Source organism: Corythoichthys intestinalis, chromosome 5, assembly GCF_030265065.1.
Source record: "Corythoichthys intestinalis isolate RoL2023-P3 chromosome 5, ASM3026506v1, whole genome shotgun sequence".
NCBI lineage: Eukaryota > Metazoa > Chordata > Actinopteri > Syngnathiformes > Syngnathidae > Corythoichthys > Corythoichthys intestinalis.
Genome location: NC_080399.1, coordinates 53228517 through 53249067, shown reverse-complemented (window position 1 = coordinate 53249067; position 20551 = coordinate 53228517). Strand labels below are relative to the sequence as shown.

Sequence of the window (20551 nt, the reverse complement as noted above, 5' to 3'; positions counted from 1 at the left end):
TTTTGAATAATATCAATGGCTAAACAATTTTAAGCATATCTTCGTTATTTTTTTTAACGCAACCCTTCCAGATTCTTTAACCCATAGCAACGCCCTTGACAACGAAAATGCTTTTCTTCGACAACCTTCGGAAATCTTCGGAAATGACGTCACACCGAGAACTGGGAGGGATGTCCGCCATACACACAGTATTGTTGCATTGCTTCTCGGTAAGATGCCACGGCGGAGTGTGGCGATGTTTTGTTCTCAATCTAAAGAAAAGTTGTGTGAGTGGCTGAAGGATAGCAGGGCACGTAAATGGACATCTTTTGTTCGCACTAAGCGAATGAATTTCACGCCATCATCGAGTCGTGTTCTCTGCTACAAAGACTTCGAAGATGTCTGCTTCCTCAACCGGTCTGCTTATGATCAAGGATTTGCAAAAAAGTGTGATTTTTGGATAGATGACTGATGACTTTGTCAAAGCGGAGCTGCCAACTGTTGTGGAACATTGCTTAATTTGTAAATCATAAGGTGCCGGAACGCAAAGTACATATGACAGCGCAGGGATGATGGCTTGCGAACAGGTCCCGGAACATATTGTAATAGCCCGAATAGGGAAATAGAAAGGAGAGGAGTGAATGATGGCTTCCTTCACTTTATTGTGGAAACGGTTAAATAACAAAAATAACAGCGGACTGCTGCAACATGCGACCGCCAACTTCGCTCTCACGCCGCACTATTCTCCTCACTTCCCGCTACGTCACCACTCTGCTGTCCAATGGCCCCTTCTCGGGCCCGCACCCAGATACGGACATTACATTATGTAGAAAATGGTGCTGAAAACAAAACACAAATGCCTACTTGCCATGCTGTGGGACTTTCCTTTTTTTCTTTCTTTTCTATCTGCTTTTCTGACTCGTTTTGAACCATCTTCCTTCTTTTTGAAAAAAGAATGTAAATGCAAGTCTTTTTGGCATGTTGAAATACCGTTTGATCCTGGCTGCTTGCTCCCAAGATGCCGCAAATTTCAAGGTTTTTTTGTTGTTGTTGTTTTTTTAATGTCAGGTGGGTGATTTGTTGGTCCAGCTTCTCAGTGCACCAACAAATCTCCGACTCTTTCATACAACGTTAATTTTCATAAACTACATGCAATTCTTGGGATTTGTTGTGTAAATGAATTTATGCATATTATTTTTTTTTATACTGTAATGTCCTAACTGCGTGTAATATTCTGATATAATGTTTTTCGAGGTACCCTGAAGTGCACGCAATGTCACTCTTGTTTTGGTCACGTGACGCAGGAGTGTGATAGAGAGGCACAGGCTCGATCTATCGCTCCGCACAGCCTGCCGAGAGCCCCAAGCTGTGTTCATACTGTTAGCTCCATGTGTTAATAAAGAAACAAAGTTGTCAGCGCGTCGTGTGTTCGATACCTTTGTCAACAAAAAGCTCATAACAAGACACTATGCACGATCCGTTTAAGAGACGCTGGGACTGGAGAGCAGTGAGTAGTGGGAGGCGAGGGGGAGATGAGCGAAAAGCAAAACTTCACGGTCGAATGTGGTGGCAGTCCGCAATTATTTTGTTTTCCTACTGTTGCCACAATAAAGTGGAGAAAGCCATCAAAGACTCATCTCCTTCTTTCCCCCCAACGTTTTTATAATATTATTTTATATGCACGAGAGCTGCCGGATCTGCCAAAATGAACATGAAGTCTGATTATTATTTTTTTTAACAATGTCATCAGATAGACAAAAACATAAAATTATGTGGAAATGCCTGCATCTTCAAATCATGAAAATAATAACAGCCTATATCTTACCAGTCTTGTAATCTCGATGGGTCTTGTATCCATTCCATGTCAGGTTGTCTAGGCACATTGTTTGCATCCTGATTAGCGTCTGGCTAATACATGTAAGGTCCAACATAAAATTCCAACCTCCTCTTCTTCCTCCAACTCTTCAAAAACTTGGATTTCCTCCCTTGCGCTCGATCTATCGCTTATATCGCTGTTTGAATCATTGTTTGAACGGCTTTGTATGGCGGCCGTATGGAGCGCTGCCATCGCTGTTCTCGGTGTGATGTATGACTTCCAGGTTCGTCCCCTTTCAGGCTCGAAATTCGGAAAATTATTTTGTCAAATATATAACATATAAATTATTTTTTCATGCTTTATTTGTTGGACAATGTTTAATTACATTAATTGTGACCCTATTTGGCATGTTATGAAATTACTTCACATTTGGTCTTTAAGGGTGCACCCTGTCTCCTCCCCGATGTTAGCTGGGATAAGCGCCAGCAAACGCCCTGAAAAAAAATGAGGGACACCTAATTGGTAAAGCCAGCCAGCCCAATAACTGTCACCCTTTCATTATGTTTTTTGTATGTATTTATTTTTTAATTATTATTATATTTTTACACAAAACTGAATTAATTAGGTACATTTTGAGTTTTATAAGCACATGGAAAAACAAAAATGATCAGCAATGTATTTTTAATACAAAATAATCTGTCCTGCTAAATTTAAAATTGTATAATTTAATGCATTAGATCCTGAGCCTTTAGGTGTGTAGGTGTGTGTGTGTTGTTTTTTTTTTTTTAAATACTTTTTAAAACAATTGCTAATGCTCAGGTAATGTTTTTTCTTCTTTCTTTTTTTCTCTTAATTTAGGTGCGTTCAAAGTACCTTCATGCGTTTTCTGTTAGCGACAGTACCTCGAGATGAGTGGGATTTCGTATTGTCATTGTTCAGTCAGCTTGTTGGTCAAAAAGCAGGGTAAGCGGGGAAATACGTTTCCCTGCATATTCTTGTAAAGCACCATACCAGTATTTGTTGTTTCTACAAATATTTTCGAGTTTGATTATAACAAGGGACAAAGCGTGTCCCTTGAAAGCTCAATAAGGGACGTGTACTTTTGTTTCTGACTACTCGACGATTCTGGTTTTTCAAGGGAAAGATGGCAACCCTACCTGAAACCCTCGTGAGCATAAGCAGCTTAAATATGTTTTTAATTCATTCATTTCGGTCAGTCTTTTTCTGTGAGCTCTGCTGGTTTTTCTTTCATTAACAATTCGGTCCACGTGCATAAATGCATTGTGGGTAAGTGTGTGTGCACACGAACGTGCATATATATCTATACCCCACAGAGCGTTGCACTGAACAACAGGGTTCTCATGAGGCACGAGGGGGCATGTCTAAAAGGCGTGACTAACAGCTCCCCATGGGCTGCAGTCAAACAGGGGTCATCTTACAGCTAATTATTATCCAATATTATAATGATCCCAAGGGAGCAAAGCTGATTAAATTATATCATTAATCCTTTAAACTTAATAAATTAAATTATGTTGTCTGTGCATTACACTTTACAGATATAACTGACTGAATTTTTTGTGTGTATGTGCCCAGGATGTAAGGCGGGTACCAAGCATTGCTCCGGCAATAGTCCGATCAGAGAGCAACGAAAAGCGTCCATTCATGTGTCCACACCCGGGTTGCAACAAGCGCTACTTTAAGCTGTCACATCTGCAGATGCATGGCCGCAAACACACAGGTAAAAGCCATTCTGCCATTCCCATAGTTATCGCAGAACTATTTCTTTGTTCCTTTTTCAGTCCGTTTTATCACAAGTCCCTCCTACACACATTCTTTACTTTATTAGAGCAGAATAACTCACAACGAAATGCACACAACATCAAACTGTAGCGCCAGCCATTGAGATTTTATGAATAATAGGGGAGGAGAGAAGATGTGAGTGCAGGAAATAATATTGTTGATTTTTCTTTGTTTTCATTAGATAATGTAATGAAAGCAAAAGAAAATTAGAACAATCTGAAAGTAGGGGTTTCATGGGCCCAGCCAACTTTAGTTAAAGTTTTTTTTTTTTTTTTTTTGCATCATATTCAATAATAATTGCCAACAAAATCATATTTTTGCATTTTTACCATGTACGTTGAATAATACAGTGGTACCTCTACTTACGAACGTCTCCAAAAACTTTCAGGTTATGACACGCCTAAACGGAAAAATATTGCCTTTTGTTAAGAAATTTCAGGTTACGAGAGGCAAAAATACTCTGCGATACAGTAAAAGATACGTGTGTACATCCTACTTTTTATTGTCACGCCATCTTGCTGCCCTATTGGTCATAATCTTTTCCATCATGCTTCAGTAAAGGGATTCTGCTGTCCTATAGGCCTGTTGTTGATGACATTTCAATTTGGGCGCCGCAGTATGATGACATGCACAGGCACGACGGTGTTACTATTGCGGGTCGTCATCTGAGCCAAGGGCGCAGGTTTGGTCTCAACATTGGTAGGGACGATATAACAGCATAACCTGCATTTACACATTGGCTGGGAACAGACCAAAGAGATTGGGTGAACGGGGGTCAGGGTCTTCATTCTCACAAATATGAACCTAATTAATTGATAGGCTAAATGATCGATGCGAAATAAATCTGTATTGACTTATACTAACTTCCATGTGAATTGGTTCAGGTGATACACCGTTCAATTTTTTTCTTTTTTTTTTCTAATCGTTACACCGTTCGATTCAAACCTTTGTTTTAAAAAACGAAACATTTTTAAAACTTCCAGAATAAACTTCTGGATTTTATTAGCAAATTTAAATTGCAATATTTGAACAATTCTTAAGCTACAACATATACAATTAATACAAACTTGTTAATAATCTCTTAAATATCCAGGAACGCAAAAAAATAAACATTTGTCTTAAGACCACTCAACATCGTCTGTCTAAATAAATAAATTAAATGTCACTCAAAAACTCCTTTGTCAGGGTCAGAGGTTGCGCTAGACTTTTTCGTTGTCTGTCATTTTGACTGACAGTGTCATAAAAATCCGGTCATAATCTATTTTTATCGTCACTTACATTTTTAAAATGATAATAATGACATATTCAATAGTATTTAGTTTTCATTCATTTTTTAATTAATATTCTGTCCGAACAAGCTTAACAAGAGGCAAACAGACAGCGGAGTGCACCAATCAGCGACGGGCAGACGTGCCGTTAGCAAAGCGACGAGGGCAGGACGAGGGACTTGCGCGCGGAAGTAAACATAGGTGGAGAGCGGAGTTTATTCAACATGGCTAGCGCGAGACAGACTGTTGTCAATGACACGTGTCGATGTGTTTTAGCTCATTTAAAACTGAATTTACCGCGGATTGGAACATATTCTCGGCTCTCCCGTTCGCCATCCGTGTTGTTGTAGAGACGACTTTCGGCGCGCAAGAGTGACGTTGCTCGTGAAGAACACGTCACGCAAATAAACAAATCTGATTTGTCGATTGATTTTGTACCTACTTGAGAGGCCGTTAATGGGCTGGGTCCTAGACTTTTCTCTCAGTGTTTGAAAAATACAGGGAGAACAGTCTGGCCGTGCCAGGCAAACACTCAGTTGCCTTGACATTTTTCTGAGTAAGGCCAACGACATCATGCATCAAGAGAGAAAATAGCTAATTAATATGCTCACTCGCCACCCTGTGGTCTGGGGTGTGAATTGCAACCTGTCAAAATGACAGATGGACTTCAATTTTTTCCGTCACCGTTTTAAAAAACCGGTCAACGACGGAAAATATTCGGTTAACGCGACCCCTGGTTAGGGTATAAGAAAAATAAATAAAAATGGAACCTTCCTTTAGGTAAAACACTACTGCTTCTGTCCACAAGCACAACTAAACTCAACAAAAAATGAATGACTTTTTACCTCGATTATGACTAATGTAGATTCATCTGAAAAAAAATGTCTGCGTGGCTGCAAATAAAAGTATTTTAACATAAATAATGTAGACAATAAATAAATTCCTTTTAAATAAATGCAAGACATCAGCTAATCAAATGTGTGTTTGAGGGGGGAAAACGGACCGGCGCATTGTGCAAGTGAAAAGACGTAACTGTAAGTCTGAACATAAAGTAAAGAAAATAATTCATTTAATAATGGTAGGGTCAATTCTATCTTTACAACATATGGGAAGACAATCTAAATTATCTGCATAACTGAACTCATTATAGGGTGATTCAAAAAGAATGTGCCCAAATCATCATGTGATATGTCAAAAATGAAAAACATTACAAAACTCTGGCATAGGCAAATATGTTGAACATAACTTCAAGTATGATTTCATGTATTTCAAGTGCCGTTGATGGCCACGTTGAGCACTTGATTTGAAAACTTGAAGTTACCGTAATTTTCGCACAATAAGGTACACCTGACTATAAGCCACTACCCACCAAATTTGAGACGAAAACAGCATTTGTTCATAAATTAGTTGCACTGGACTATAAGACGACACTGTCCTTACTGTATTATGAGATATTTACACCAACAGATTTCTTTTTGAAATTCTTTTTGAATCACCCTGTATAATGCAAATAAGGTTGCTTAAAATTTGGCGGGGACAATTTGAGCATCCTGAAAAGTTGGTAGTGTTTTTCCCTACCATCCCTATGCAAACCAATGCCCTTGGCCTGAGCCAAAAGAGCACAATTCTCGTGTTTTTGTCTCACAAAGAGTTGTTTTAAGCCCACACATGGTTCAGTACATTAGTAGCACATTAGAGCACAGGTCACCTTCCGTTTTTATGTCATGAAGAGTGAGATAGGCTAAAGGCACGTGAAAGAGGACATTGCCCAACTCTAAAGATTTTTTTTTTTTTTTACAGGTATTGATGGTTAGGTTAGATATATGGAATGATTGAAATGTGTTTGGCTGTGGTTTTATTCCGGTTTTATCTTGATTAGAAAATTTAATGTGGCGTTTCAGTAGTGCTTGGAACGGATTAGGGCATTTACAGGGATAAAGCGTCTCTACTTACAGAATTTTCGGGTTACGAGACCACTTCAAGAAACAATTAATGTCATAAGTAGAGGTACCACTGTACTGTAATATTACTAGACTTTAAGTTTGCTTACTTTCCTACTTAGTAATTGCCTCTAGTTGAAGATCAAGCATATGTGCTTGCTACAATTGCCAAAGTTATATTCTGATGTCTCATTTGATGTTATGTGCCATGACAGTTGAAACGCCACAGTTTTTATGGTACATTTTGGACAGTTTTTAAATCAAACCAAACATTGTGATTTTATCTTACGTACTTTTTATTGTGCAAATATCTTCTGCCATAAATATCAGACCTTATCTCAATAGATTTCTTTTTTGAGGTGCTGATGACACTGTTGATAACTGAGAAACTAAACTTCAGGAATGTGTTTATTGTATTCTACTGCAATTGTACCCAAAGTGGGGTATGTTATTGTTTTTTAAAAACTCTATCCTTACTTTAAGACATACCCCTCTGTACTGTGTATGGTTTGTAGTAGACACAGAGAGGTTCAATGCTCTTTCTTTTTCTCTGTCCAGGGGAGAAACCTTACCACTGTGATGTTGCAGAATGTGGTCGAGGCTTCTCTCGATCGGACCAGCTCAAAAGACACCAGAGGAGGCATACAGGTTTGATTACTGCCTGAATTTAATAGTTCACTCCATCTCTTTGCTCTCTCTATTTGAGCCTAACTGCTTATTTGCATGACTGCCTTCATTTTTTGTAAGTGCTATCCTTGGATCAGGCATGTCCACAGTACCAGCGTGCAGCATATTCAACCTTCTACGTCTTTATACGGCTTCTACAAAGTTTATGCCACTACTTCTTACTTTTGACACTGGGTGGTGCTGTTCTAATAAATCAGCAACAATCACCTGAGGGACTTTGGGTGTGGCATCAGTAGTTTTAATATAAAAAGTGTATAGGGGTGTAAGCATGGTTCAAAACCTAGTCACTGTTTAATATGCATGGCTCATATTGCAGTCATTAAAGAAAAATATATGCGTGAAGCAGTGTTATTTTTGGCAGCTATTTTAATTTTCGTCTTAGTCTTTTGGACAAAAATACTTATTAGTCTTAATCATAATTTAGTCATTTCAAAATTTGTTCATCTTCTAGTTTTAGTCAACGAAAACTCAGACAAATTTGGTCTAGTTTTAGTCGACAATTCTCATGCCTGTCAAGTTGTACGGTTTCGGCGTAATTTGTACAAGTGAGCACTAATTTTTAAATGTGTACGCTGTGCGTTCAAAATCTTTACATTTTTCATGCATTAAGATTTTTTTTGTACGTTCGGATTTTGTCACCGTTTCGGCAACGAGACAATATGCGTTATTATGCGTTACTACTACGAGAAAAGTCAGAGACACAGAGAGAGAAGAGTGTTTGTTGTGACGCTGTAGCCAATGCGATGCTAGTCTAGGTGGCTCCAATATTTCCTGACTGTAGCCGATAGCCTACAATCAACACCTAAATATCACATGCATATACTAGAACTACATGCGAACTGACAGACTCGGCAGCGTTAGTAAACAGGCGCCATTTTAAAGCAGCAGACTTCTCAGAAAGGCTCTGTTGTAGTGAACCTTTCTTGCGAACCTAAGTAACTTTTTATCTAAAATACTCCTAAATCGGTAAAATTTTGACTTGAATCTTATCTTTAAATGATGAAACAGTTTTAGAACTGTCACATGTCGAAAGTAGACAGAAGGGAACTAATGCAAAAACGGGAGCAATTTTACCAACTTTAACAGTTGATTCACAACATTAAATGACTTCCAAACATAGCAAAAGTTACTGTGTTTTGTTTTTTGAAAAAAGGAAGGGGAAAAAAACCATGAAAGGTAACACCAGTTACTTTGCCAAGTAACTAATTACTCTTAAATTCAGGTAACTGAGTTACTAACTCAATTACTTTTGGGGAGAAGTAATTTGTAACTGTAATTACTTTTTTAAAGTAAGATTAACAACACTGGTCATAAAGATGAAGTCTGCAGAATGAAAAGTAACGAAAGCAGAGATTTTATTCTGCCAGTTTGTTGCTGAACACAATTTGCTTGCAACAATTGCTGATCACTTCTCAGAATTAGCAAAAGAAATGTTCCCTGACTCAAAGATTGCATCGGTAAGTTCATTTTATCAATTGACCTTTTTAATTTATAATTGAACACGCTAAAACTACCTTCAAATCGAACTTAATTGTGAGCTGAAGTGCCATGAAGTGCAGCCATCAAAAGACACGATAGAAATTGCCAAAAGTGCTACATACAATTATAACAAAAGTCAGTTAAATTTTAGTAATCATGATGTAGCTGAAGATATTGATTGTTCTTTGATTGCACCAGGTTATATGTTACAATACCTGTCACTGTTGTTTTTTTTTTTGTTTTTTTTTCATTTAAAAAAAAAAAAAAAAACAGGTCACACTATGTGAAGTTCAAAGGGTTTTTGGCACAATTGGCCCTAACCCAATTCTTTATCATAAACTTAACTAGACACAGGGGTATTGCAGATATTGCTAGATAGTAACCTTTGCTATGTTTGGAAGTCATTTAATGTTGTGAATCAACCGTTAAAGTTGTTATAATTGCTCCCGTTATTTCATTAGTTCCCTTCTGTCTACTTTTGACATGTGAAAGTTTTAAAACTGTTTCATCGTTTAATGATAGATTCAAGTTAAGATTCTGCCGATTTAGGAGTATTTTAGATGAAAAGTTACTTAGGTTCGTTAAGAAGGTTCTCTAAAACAGAGCCTTCCTGGGAGTCTATCATTTCGCATCTAGTTCTCTATACATGTGATATCTACCGTACCATCATGTGGGCATAGTTTGTAGGTTATTAGCTACAGTCAAGTATTATTGAAGCCACCTAGCATCACGTTTGCAATGGCGTCACAACTCCCTTCCCTTCTCCTCACTCCTGCTCTGCTCTCTGATGATACACACTCAGCAGGAAAACAGCACATTATTTGCAATTAATTAAATTCGCCTGGACGCCATAAATAGTATGTAAAATGTTTTTCAAAAGTGACACCGAGTCACCGTGCGAAAAGTTAATGCTAACGCGAAGGCAATGCGAACGCTGCAAGTTAGATTAGTGTGTGATGATCACTCAGCACAGACCTTGAGTAAGCGTGTGTGTTTTGCCGGGGGAGTGTTGGGTGCAGGGGGGAGGCGGAGCAAGTCACATGAGTGACACGAACAAACAAACCCTTTTTTAAATTCTTTACAGTGCATTCAACTTTAACTACCAAAAAATGTTTTCGTTCAAATAAGTTAGGAACAACTTCGAAGTGTAGTACCATTTAACTCAATTTCAACACTTTCAATGCTAATGACAAGAAAACTTGTCAACCACAATTCAAACGTTGCATTCCAACAACAACATTCTCATGAACTACCTTATTCAACTCATTGGCCGTCATTGACAGAAATAGATGTCCAATCCGTTTTGACTGGAAGGGCTGATTTGCTGGCAGCCTCTCCCATTCAAAATGGATTAGATGTGAATCGCCATCAATGCTTGCTCATGAGTTTAATAAATAGGTAAGTACTGTGGCTTATAAAAAAAAGTGCGCCTTCTTTTCAGAACATTTTGACCTACTACACTCCTGTATTTTAACGTTAGCTATAATGTGGGGTGGTACTTGATGTAATGTTTGAGAACCACTATCCTCGTTTAATTATAATTAATATCTAAACCCCCATTTCCATCATGCTGTTGACATTTGACATCTTGAAGGCCACGATTAAGCCTGACTTAATTGATCAATATTTCCTTCAATCAAACCCTAATTCCAAACCTTAAAGGAAACCTTGGATTTAAAGAATTGTAGGCTCTAATTAGCCACAATTGTTCTCTTTTACTAAAATATGCTAAACGCATAAAATATTGCCATTGATCTGTAAAATAAAAAAATAAATAAAAATAAAAATCTGTAATATTTAGAACATGTTTTGACCTACGGAGGGCGCCATGTTTTATGGACGCTCTTTGTAATGACGTAGATTGTCACTGTCACTTGACAAATATTACAGTGTTACTGCGATTCCTTCTGCGCGGTGAGACGTCCAACACATGTGCTCACATGTGCTCATCGACTCATCGGTTTTATTACCTTTTCAGTGACTCAAAATACTTTTTGCATGTGTTTCCCTCTCATACTTTTGCGCATTGTTTTCTTGTGGTAACTTTAAAGCAGATTGTTGACCTGTTGACCACATTAGTCACTTATAGAGGTTGGAATCTTGGGGCACCTCACGATTCAAATACAATTTAAAGGCTACGATTCGATTATAAATTGATTATTGATGCAATGGGCAGCGACAACCATAATAGCTGCATTGTCTATAACAGCAGAAACGTCTTTTTTTGTTCCATTCATTTACAGCACTGCTTAGCAGCTCAACCATATTAGCAACCTTGTTCATTGCTCCTTTTTGAAGCGTGTGCGCTTTCAGCTCCCATCGGTTATGAAATGGGCAGTTACTGAAACAAACAATTCAGGGGCTACAGATGTCTACGCATTACACATAAGAGCGACTCTGTCTACATTTGACAGCGCTGACATGATTTCTACTTTCATCTGCTTAGCAATATAACGCCATATGGGACTGCCACGGGTCGGGATGAGATGACGTACCTCGGCTTGCTTTCAACATTCTTCTAAATCCCCTATTTTATAGAAGAACATTTTCCTGTAGAATCCAAAATAATTCCATACGTCTGCTTTTGAATTAATGGACGCAGGTCTGATTTCACGGAGAGGTTGGGTGGTTAGAGCAGCCATATTTGTTGCAGTTTTGTATCTAGCGGCATCACTTGTGGATGTATAATCTTGGTCCGTTCCTCATTGCGTCCCGAAGACCGCACTGACTGTGTTTTAGTTCCGCTTTACTTGGCATATTTAAATAATCGGAATACGGATGTTTGTGAATCGTTCTTGAATCTTCCACGGCCGAAACGTGGATAATCTAAGAATCGGAAATTTCTCACACCTTTAGTCACATAGCATATTCAAACCACCCTTATTTCATATTACCGCGTTTAAGTGATTTCTTAAGGCACCTTTAGTATGTTCTGTCTGTATGCATCTAAACAAAACAAGATGATAGCGCAAGGTAGTACTTTGGGTATCAAATGCGCCTCTTGTAGCACATTTTGGCAGAACATTTTTTTTTCCCCTACACTCGTCTCATCCTGCCTTTCCTGTTCATTTTGCTTATGCTGCTCGTTTTGTATAATATCAGCAGTGCTGTCATTCTCATTAATATTCCTCTCGGCTTCAAAGTGAAAGGGTTGAAGAGATGACATGTTTATGTCACTAGAGTCATACTCTGGAAGCCCGGCAGCGTAGCCATGTGACGTCACCGCCTTGCGACGTCAACAACATTCGCGACCTACTATAAAAATTCTATAAAACCAAAAACATCAAGGGGGGTTTCAATATCAAATTATTTTAACTCAGAATAAGATTTATTTTTTTAAGAACTACAAGTCTTACTATCTGTGGATCCCTTTTAAAACACCAGTTTGAAACATTTTACAGGTGAACAGGTTAATTGTAAACATCCCCAAAACGCTCAGTGGTTGCGGTTCACCACTTTGTGAACAACTGTGTGAGCAAAGAGTCCCAACAGTTTGAGAGCAATACATCTCTACACATGCAAAACAAGGAATTTAAGGTTCTAACCGTCTACAACCTAAACTATCTTTAAAGGATTTAGAGAACATGGACAAATTATGCACAGAAATTGAATGCTCCTGGCTTACATTTGCGCAAATGTGTTTTGGGCGGCACACAGTGAAAAAAGTCTGGACACCCCTAATCTTGGATGAAGTTGCAAAAAACTGACAAAACTTTGGATTGGCTTTCCTGCAAGCCTCAGCTCTACTTTATTTTTCTGTCTCCCTCTTTGTGTGTATGTGTGTGTGATAAATATTTATTTTGTGTGTGTGAACTTCCATCTGTGTGCATGCAAACTGTACATGTGTTTAGGTGATAAACCCTTCCAATGTGCGACGTGTCAGAGAAAGTTCTCTCGATCTGACCACCTTAAGACACACACCCGGACTCATACAGGTAAAACAAGTGCGTAAACTTTTTTTTCTTTTATACCTCCTCAATATTCATGTTCACATTATGATAGGTCCAATTGATAAGCTATGAGAGAAACATGCAACTAAAATATGGATGAATAGCAATAATGTTCTAATAATTATTTCTTTTTAAAACTCTCTTCTTTTTTTCTGTGTTTGTCTCCCGCTCACCTCTTAGGTGAAAAGCCGTTCAACTGCCGTTGGCCAAATTGTCAGAAGAAGTTTGCTCGCAGTGATGAATTGGTGAGGCACCACAACATGCACCAGAGGAACCTCACCAAGCTCCAACTGGCTATCTGAATCCGTGTTCCCTTACAGTCACAAAACACGGGGGCGTTTAACAGATTGCTTGTTTGTTCTTCTATTTGTCAAAATCACGGCAGTAGATCTCAAGGTTTTCTCAAGGACATTTCATTGTTTTCCTTTCACAAATACATCCTATCATCAAATGAATGTTTGCATTCCTTGTAGGGATTAAAGTAACTGAAGCGCTATATTGTAAAAATTGAAAGTAAACCTGAACGGGACACACTCTGCCCATTTAATGAGATTTCACCACATTTTTCACGGTAGTACTTCCCAAGAACAATTAAAACAATTTAATGAGCTAGGATAAGTTGCACCTTAAAGATATAATTAAAACCTGAACCGAATTCCACTATCTAATTTTAAGTTGTCCAATACTCTTCTGTGCAGAGGTGGGTAGTAATGTGTTGCATTTACTTGCAATTGAGAAAAATGTACTTCTAAAGGTAGTTTTACCACGCCATACTTGTTACTTCTACTTGAGTAGATTTGTGAAGAAGAAACACTACTCTTACTCCGCTACATTAGGCTGCACTAGAGTCACTATTTTATCTCTCTTTATTTTTACCAGCACAGTGGTGCTCACCAATAAGACGCAGCAACAATAATCACATGACTCCATTATACCAACTAGACGTAACAATACAGATACATCACCACAAACAACAGAAGCTTGCAGTCCAGTCTTATGATCTCGTCGATGTTTTAACATCACAACTGGTGACGTCTTTAAAGCGCTGTAAAAATAAAGTATTTCAGATAGAGCATTGTCAAAAATAAAAGCGCGTATTTCAAACTTTCCTAGTACGGGTAGTCCCCGGGTGACGTAACCGACATACATGATTTTGACTTTACAACGCGTGTCTCATCCGCTGTTTTTCTCCAACAGTGTTAAGTCGCGTAACTGTGTCTCCGCCACCTCTTAGCATTGACGGTAACTACAGTATATTATTTATCATTTAATTTTCTTATTTGTTAGGGCTAATAAATCTAAATTGGTGATCTCTACAGTAATTGCTATGCATATCTGGTATTTTATTATACAGTGGTATGAAAAAGTATCTCATGGAATTTCTCACATTTCTGCAATAAATCACCATCAAATGTGATCTGATCTTTGTCAAAATCACACAGATGAAAAAACAGTGTCTGCTTTAACTTAAACAACCAAAGCATTTATAGGTTTTCATATTTTAATGACGATAGTATGCAAACAATGACAGAAGGGGGAAAAAATAAGTAAGTGAACCATCACATTTAATATTTTGTGGCCCCCCATTTGGCAGCAATAACTTCAACCGGATGCTTCCTGTAGCTGCAGATCAATTCGGCACATCGAATCCTGGCCCATTCTTCTCTACAAAACTGCTTTAACTCAGTCAGGTTCATGTCTTTCGGTCATGCCACGGCCTCTCAATGGGGTTCGAGTCTGGACTTTGACTTGGCCACTCCAGAACATGTATTTTGTTCTTCTGAAACCCTTCTAAAGTTGATTTACTTCTGTGTTTTAGATCATTGTCTTGTTGCAGCATCCATCCTTTTTTTAGCTTCAGATGTCTGACGGACGGCTTCGGGTGTTCCTGCAAAACATCCTGATAAACTTTTGAATTCATTCTTCCATTAATGATTGCAAGTTGTCCAGGCACTGAGGTAGCAAAACAGCCTCAAATCATGATAATCCCTCCACCATGCTTCATGGTGGGCATGAGGTGTTGATGTTGGTGAGCTGTTCCATTTTTCCTCCACACATGACGTTGTGTGGTACTCTCAAACAATTCAACTTTTTTTTTTTTTATGTCAGTCCACAAAATATTTTGCCAAAACTACTGTGGAGTGCCCAAGTGCCTTTTTGCAAACATTAAACCAGACAATGGTTTTTTAAACAGCAGTAGTTTCTCCGTGGAATCCTCCCATGAACACCATTCTTGGCCATAGTTGTACATATAGTTGATGCGTGCAGAGATATTGGACTGTGCCAGTGATTTGTGTAAGTCTTTAGCAGACACCCTATGGTTCTTTTTTTTACCTCTGAGTATTCTGCGCTGAACTCTTGGCGTCATCTTTGGTGGACGACCACTCTTTGGGAGAGAAGCAACAGTGCCAAACTCTTTCCATTTGTAAACAACCTCTCTGACTTGATTGATGAACATCCAGATTTTTAGAGATGGTTTTGTATCCCTGCCCACCTTTATACAAATCACCAATCCTTGATCGCAGGTCTTCAGACAGCTCTTTTGACTGAGCCATGATGCACATCAGAGAATGCTTCTCATCAAGACAATTCTTACAAGGTGTGTGTTTTATAGTGGGCAGGGCAGCTTAAAACCATTCATCAGTGATTGGGCACACTCCTGACTTAAATTGTTTGGTAAAAATTGGTTTCAATTGCTCTTTAAGTCTCCTTAGACAGAATGTTCACTTACTTATTTTTCCCCCTACTGTCATTGTTTGCATGCTATCCTCATTAAAATATGAAAACCTATAAATGGTTGGGTGGTTTTAGTTAAAGCAGACACTGTTTTTACATCTGTGTGATTTTGACAAAGCTCAGATCACATTTAATGGGGATTTTATGTAGAAATGTGAGAAATTCCAAAAGGTTCAGATACTTTTTCATACCACTGTACTACAGTATATGTCAGGTCCGCTTTCCTCTGTTGCACTCGGACTTCTTTGACGTCAAGCTATTTTCTGTTAGTTTCGAGCGTTGCTTTCAGGTTGGGAAGCACGGGTAAACGCCAGTTATAACATTTCACGAAGGCAGAGAAACAGTAAACGGTGTGGGCTCGCCGATGCACCCTCTTCCCTTGTTAGCTTTTATTAGCATGCTAGCTTATTGAGCAGCATTCGTTTTCACCGCTGGACCGGTGCCACTAATAGCTGCCGTTTTCTTTGTTGAATTTGATTGAAGATTTGGACCTTATTTCCCTCCTTATTATTGTGCAGCCACTGAGGTATGTTTTTGTAAGCAAATATGTTTCTATTGATTTACTTTATAGCATTATTGTATGCTCTTTGTCATTAATGTATTTTATTTTCTAATAGTGTGTTAATAGTTTGACGGTGACAAATTAATAAATATCAGTTGTTTTTAGCACTATGGTGTGATCGGTGTTACCAGACGGAAGTGATATCTAATTTTTTACTTTATTTTATGAATACGACGTATAATATGTTTTTGGTAAATGGTGTTATACTTGTATAGCGCTTTTCCACCTTTCAAGGCGCTTTACACTACATCGCCATCCACCTGCTGGTGACGCAGCACCAGGAGCAACTTGAGGTTCAGTATCTTGCTCAAGGATACTTAAGAGAGTTCTTCAGGGCGGAGAATCGAACCGACAACCCATGGGTTCGGGGACAACTACTCTACCACTGAGCCACGCCACGCGTGGATAGTTATTTTGAGATTTAGGGGGTATTTAGTGATTATGAAGAAATTAAGGTTACGTCGCCTGCGTAGGAATGTAACTCGTTTATAACCCGGGAAGTACCTGTCTTTATTTGCACTGATAGACCACGGAAAAGCACAGCAAGTTTTAGTTTCATGGTGGAAAATGTGTTTATTCACTAGAGGACAGTCATGCTCTTGGGACGGGTGATTTTCATTTCTATTTTTTTCAGTGAGAGTCGATGATTCCGGTATATTTTTGCCTTAATATGGTCATCTAATAGTTTATGGTATAAAAATAATAGTTTATAAAGATGACCTTATGCTGAGAAAGAAAAATGTGCTATTGTTTTAAAAATAAGATATTATAAGGAATTACTCAGTACCTGATTAGTTTTTTCATCAAATACTTTTTACTTGTACTTGAGTACATTTTTTGGAAGACTACTTTTACTTGTACTTGAGTAATATTTGTTTGAAATAACACTAATCTGACTTGAGTACATTTTTTAGCTACTCTACCCACCTCTGCTTCTGTGTCATACCACATTTTGGCACCTTTTGCTGAGGAACCATCTAAGAGATAGAACAGTCCTACGGTATAATTCTTATTTTATTTATTTTTTTAGAAAATGTTTGTCATACCTTGACAATCAAGGAATCGTCAAATAAGTTGAAACCGGACCACCTCAAATAATGAGTTTCAATTCATTTGAAGATGGCTTTCAAAAACTTAATAGGGAACCATTCGGAATAGTGTTTTGTACAAATCTCTTCAATATATCTTTTTAACAAGTGATGTCAAAGTTCAGGATTAGTTTACAATAAATAAGCATGGCCCTACAGTTCTGTGTAAATGATCCTGTTGTAAATATCTCGCGTTAAAAGTATTTATTTTAATTTCATGGATTGATTCACTGGAATTAGTTCAAGGGGCGGAGGTGATATACACTTCTTACCTTTGTAATGCTGTAAAAAAAAAAAAAAAAAAAAAGTCATCAAAGATCATGTTTATAAAATAAACGTGAAATATAGTGGATGATTTGCATCTGGCAGGCAGTATTTTTGTGTTTTGTTTAGGTCCTACAATGTAAGCAAAAACGTTTTTTTGTGTGTGTGGTCATATTTGTGATACAAACCTTTTGTTTTTTGTTTTTTTTTCCCAGTACTTTGGGGTAACAACACATGGTATTTTGTGTGCAGGGGTGTAAATATTATGGACTTGGCCTTTTTTTTTTTTTTTTTTAAACAAACTGCATGTTCTCAAATGTCTGCTAGGTCACACTGGCTCTGTGACCAGGACAAAGTCAAGATGTAAATAATTCTGCTTCGCCATGGGAACTGAGCTTTCCATGGGGGAAAACATGTGACTTAATATTTTTGGCGGGAGGGGTGGGCTGCCTCTGAATGTATCCTGGAACTATTTTTGTTTCTTCCTTGACATGTAATAACAATTAAGCTGTAAAAAGTAAATGCCAGTGAAATATTATACTCATAAGGATGAGCTCTTTGTGTAAATGTTTTATATTTCCACGTATACACAAGGGCAGTTTGTCTCTGGTGTCCTTATTTATTCAGTTATAAGTCATTCTGTAATAGCGATTAATGAAACTCATGTTGTCAACTTGTCTTCACACCCATAAACTAATTGGCACAAGCAAACTGCTATACAGTTCCACTGTCACATTGTTTTTAACTCTGCCTATTTGACAAAAAAAAAAGAAACTATCAACATTAACAATACAAAGAACCAATTTTGATTGACACATGAAGAACTGCATTACATCATACTCCAGCTATTTCTATTATGTTGGCTCCCTAATGCAGAATGAAGAAATCAAAATGATGCTGTGTACGTCTGAACCACAGCAAACTGCTCTTGCAATGATCACAAACATTTCAAACAGAATAGCTAATCCACAATGTTTTTTGCACAGCTACTATAGTATCACAATGAACTTAAGATGTACCCAATAATGTGTCCAACGAGTGTTTTTCTGTTTTTTTTTTTTTTTTCTGAAAATATTGTCGGATCCATTATCACACACACATGCATAGCATAGTACAGTACCAACCACTTTGGTCTCTATCTTTTGCCAGATTCTTCTTTGCATTCCTTGACTCCCCATTGGGTGAAAAGTGCTGATAAAAATGAACATGTTTTCTTTCAGTGTCTCTCAAATGTCTTTCACTCCCCTTGTGTTCCTTCCTTTCCTCTCCCTCCCTGTTCATGCTTGTACACTTGGACGCATAGTTCTTAACTTTTCATTTCCTATAGCATAAATTTACAAGTCTCAGCTTCACAATAGTCATATTTGCAGATTTCTACCCAACAGCCACTTCATTTTCAAGAGAATACAGACTGTAACAGAAAATAAAAAAGCGCAATAGAGGGCTAGATGGATCAAGAGAGATCCGGCAATGTTTCTTTTGTGAACTTTTATCGCAAGTTTAGCCAAAGTGTTAGTGTAAATCAGACATGTCCAATTCTCTCAGTGGAGTTCCCCTAAAACTCCCCAGGGCCTTTGTGCAATATTTCAGCTGTCGGACAAGGCCTCTATCTCCCATCTCTCTGCTTTGTACGTGTTTATGTGCGTGCTTCACTGTTTCATCTTGGTCCAGTCTTAGTGCTCAGTGCCTTTGAAGCAAGGTAACTGCTCAGTGTAACTGTGACTTGGATCATTTTAGCATTCAGTGTCTCATTGTGTGGTGATAACATATCATATATACATATATACTAGTATATATACCTCAAATTCTGTCAGATAATGCTCAATTCCTCCCGAAAAACAATTGCAATTACAAATGCTTTGGTAGTAACATCTTCATTTTTTTGCTTGCAAAGAAAAAACACAAAATGAAAAAAAAAAAACATTAAATCATTATCATTTTACACAAAACTACAAAAATGGGCTGACAAAAGTATTGGCACCCTCAGTACCAATACATGGTAGCACAACCTTTAAGGTAACTGCGAACAACCGCTTCTGGTATCCATCAATGAGTTTCTTATAATGGTCTGGTGGAATTTTAGGCCATTTTTATTTGGCCAACTGCTCTAGGTCTCAGCAAAGCAACCCCAAGACATCAGGGGACCTCCGCCATGTTTGACTGTGGGGACCGTGTTCTTTTTCTTTGAAGGTCTCGTTTCCCCCCCCCCTGTAAACTCTATGTTGATGCCCTTTCCCGAAAAGCTCTACTTTTGTTGCATCTGACCAGAGAACATTTTTCCAAAACGTTTTTGGCTTTCTCAGGTAAGTTTTGGCAAACTCCAGCCTGGCTTTTTTATGTCTCTGGGTCAGAAGTAGGGTCTTCCTGGGAATCCTACCATAGAGTCCCTTTTCATTCAGACGCCGACGGATAGTACGGGTTGAGACTGTTGTACTCTCGGACTACAGGGCAGCTTAAACTTGTTTGGATGTTAGTCAAGGTTCTTTCTCCACCGTCCACAATCTTTCGTTGAAATCAATTTTTCTTCTCCGTCCACAGCGAGGGAGGTTAGCCACAGTGCCATGGGCTTTACGTTTATTGTTGTCACTGCTCACGGTAGACACAGGAACATTCAGGTGTTCGGAGATGGACTTGTAGCCTTGAGATTGCCCATGCTTCCTCACAATTTGCTTCTCAAGTCCTCAGACAGTTGTTTGATCTTCTTTGTTTTCTCAATGCTCAGTGTGGTACACACAACGACACAGAACAGAGGTTGAGTCAACTTTAACCCATTTTAACTGGCTGCAAGTGTGATTTAGTTATTGCCATCACATGTTATGTGCCACAGGTAAGTAACAGGTGCTGTTAATTATACAAATTAGAGAAGCATCACATGATTTTTCAGAGAGTGTCAATACTTCTGTCTGGCCCATTTTTGGAGTTTTGTGTAAAATGATAAGGATTTGATTTTTTTCCCCATTCTCTTCTGTTTTTTCATTGTAA

The 20551-nt window shown here is 38.2% G+C and overlaps 1 protein-coding gene across 9 annotated transcripts in view; it reads left to right on the top strand.

Moving 5' to 3' along the window:
* wt1a (WT1 transcription factor a) overlaps positions 1-17861 on the top strand; it is a 54554-nt gene extending 36693 nt beyond the window's left edge. For 6 of the 9 annotated variants that reach the window (XM_057837536.1, XM_057837534.1, XM_057837538.1 and 3 more), the window contains 4 exons: positions 3389-3533; positions 7362-7451; positions 12821-12913; positions 13100-17861. In XM_057837536.1, the coding sequence (XP_057693519.1) occupies positions 3389-3533; positions 7362-7451; positions 12821-12913; positions 13100-13221 (450 nt within the window). In that variant the 3' untranslated portion in view covers positions 13222-17861. Of the gene's footprint in view, positions 1-3388; positions 3534-7361; positions 7452-12820; positions 12922-13099 lie in introns of those variants that run through there. The other 3 variants (XM_057837537.1, XM_057837535.1, XM_057837542.1) reach the window with 2 other exon arrangements.
* The last annotated feature ends 2690 nt before the right edge of the window (positions 17862-20551 follow it).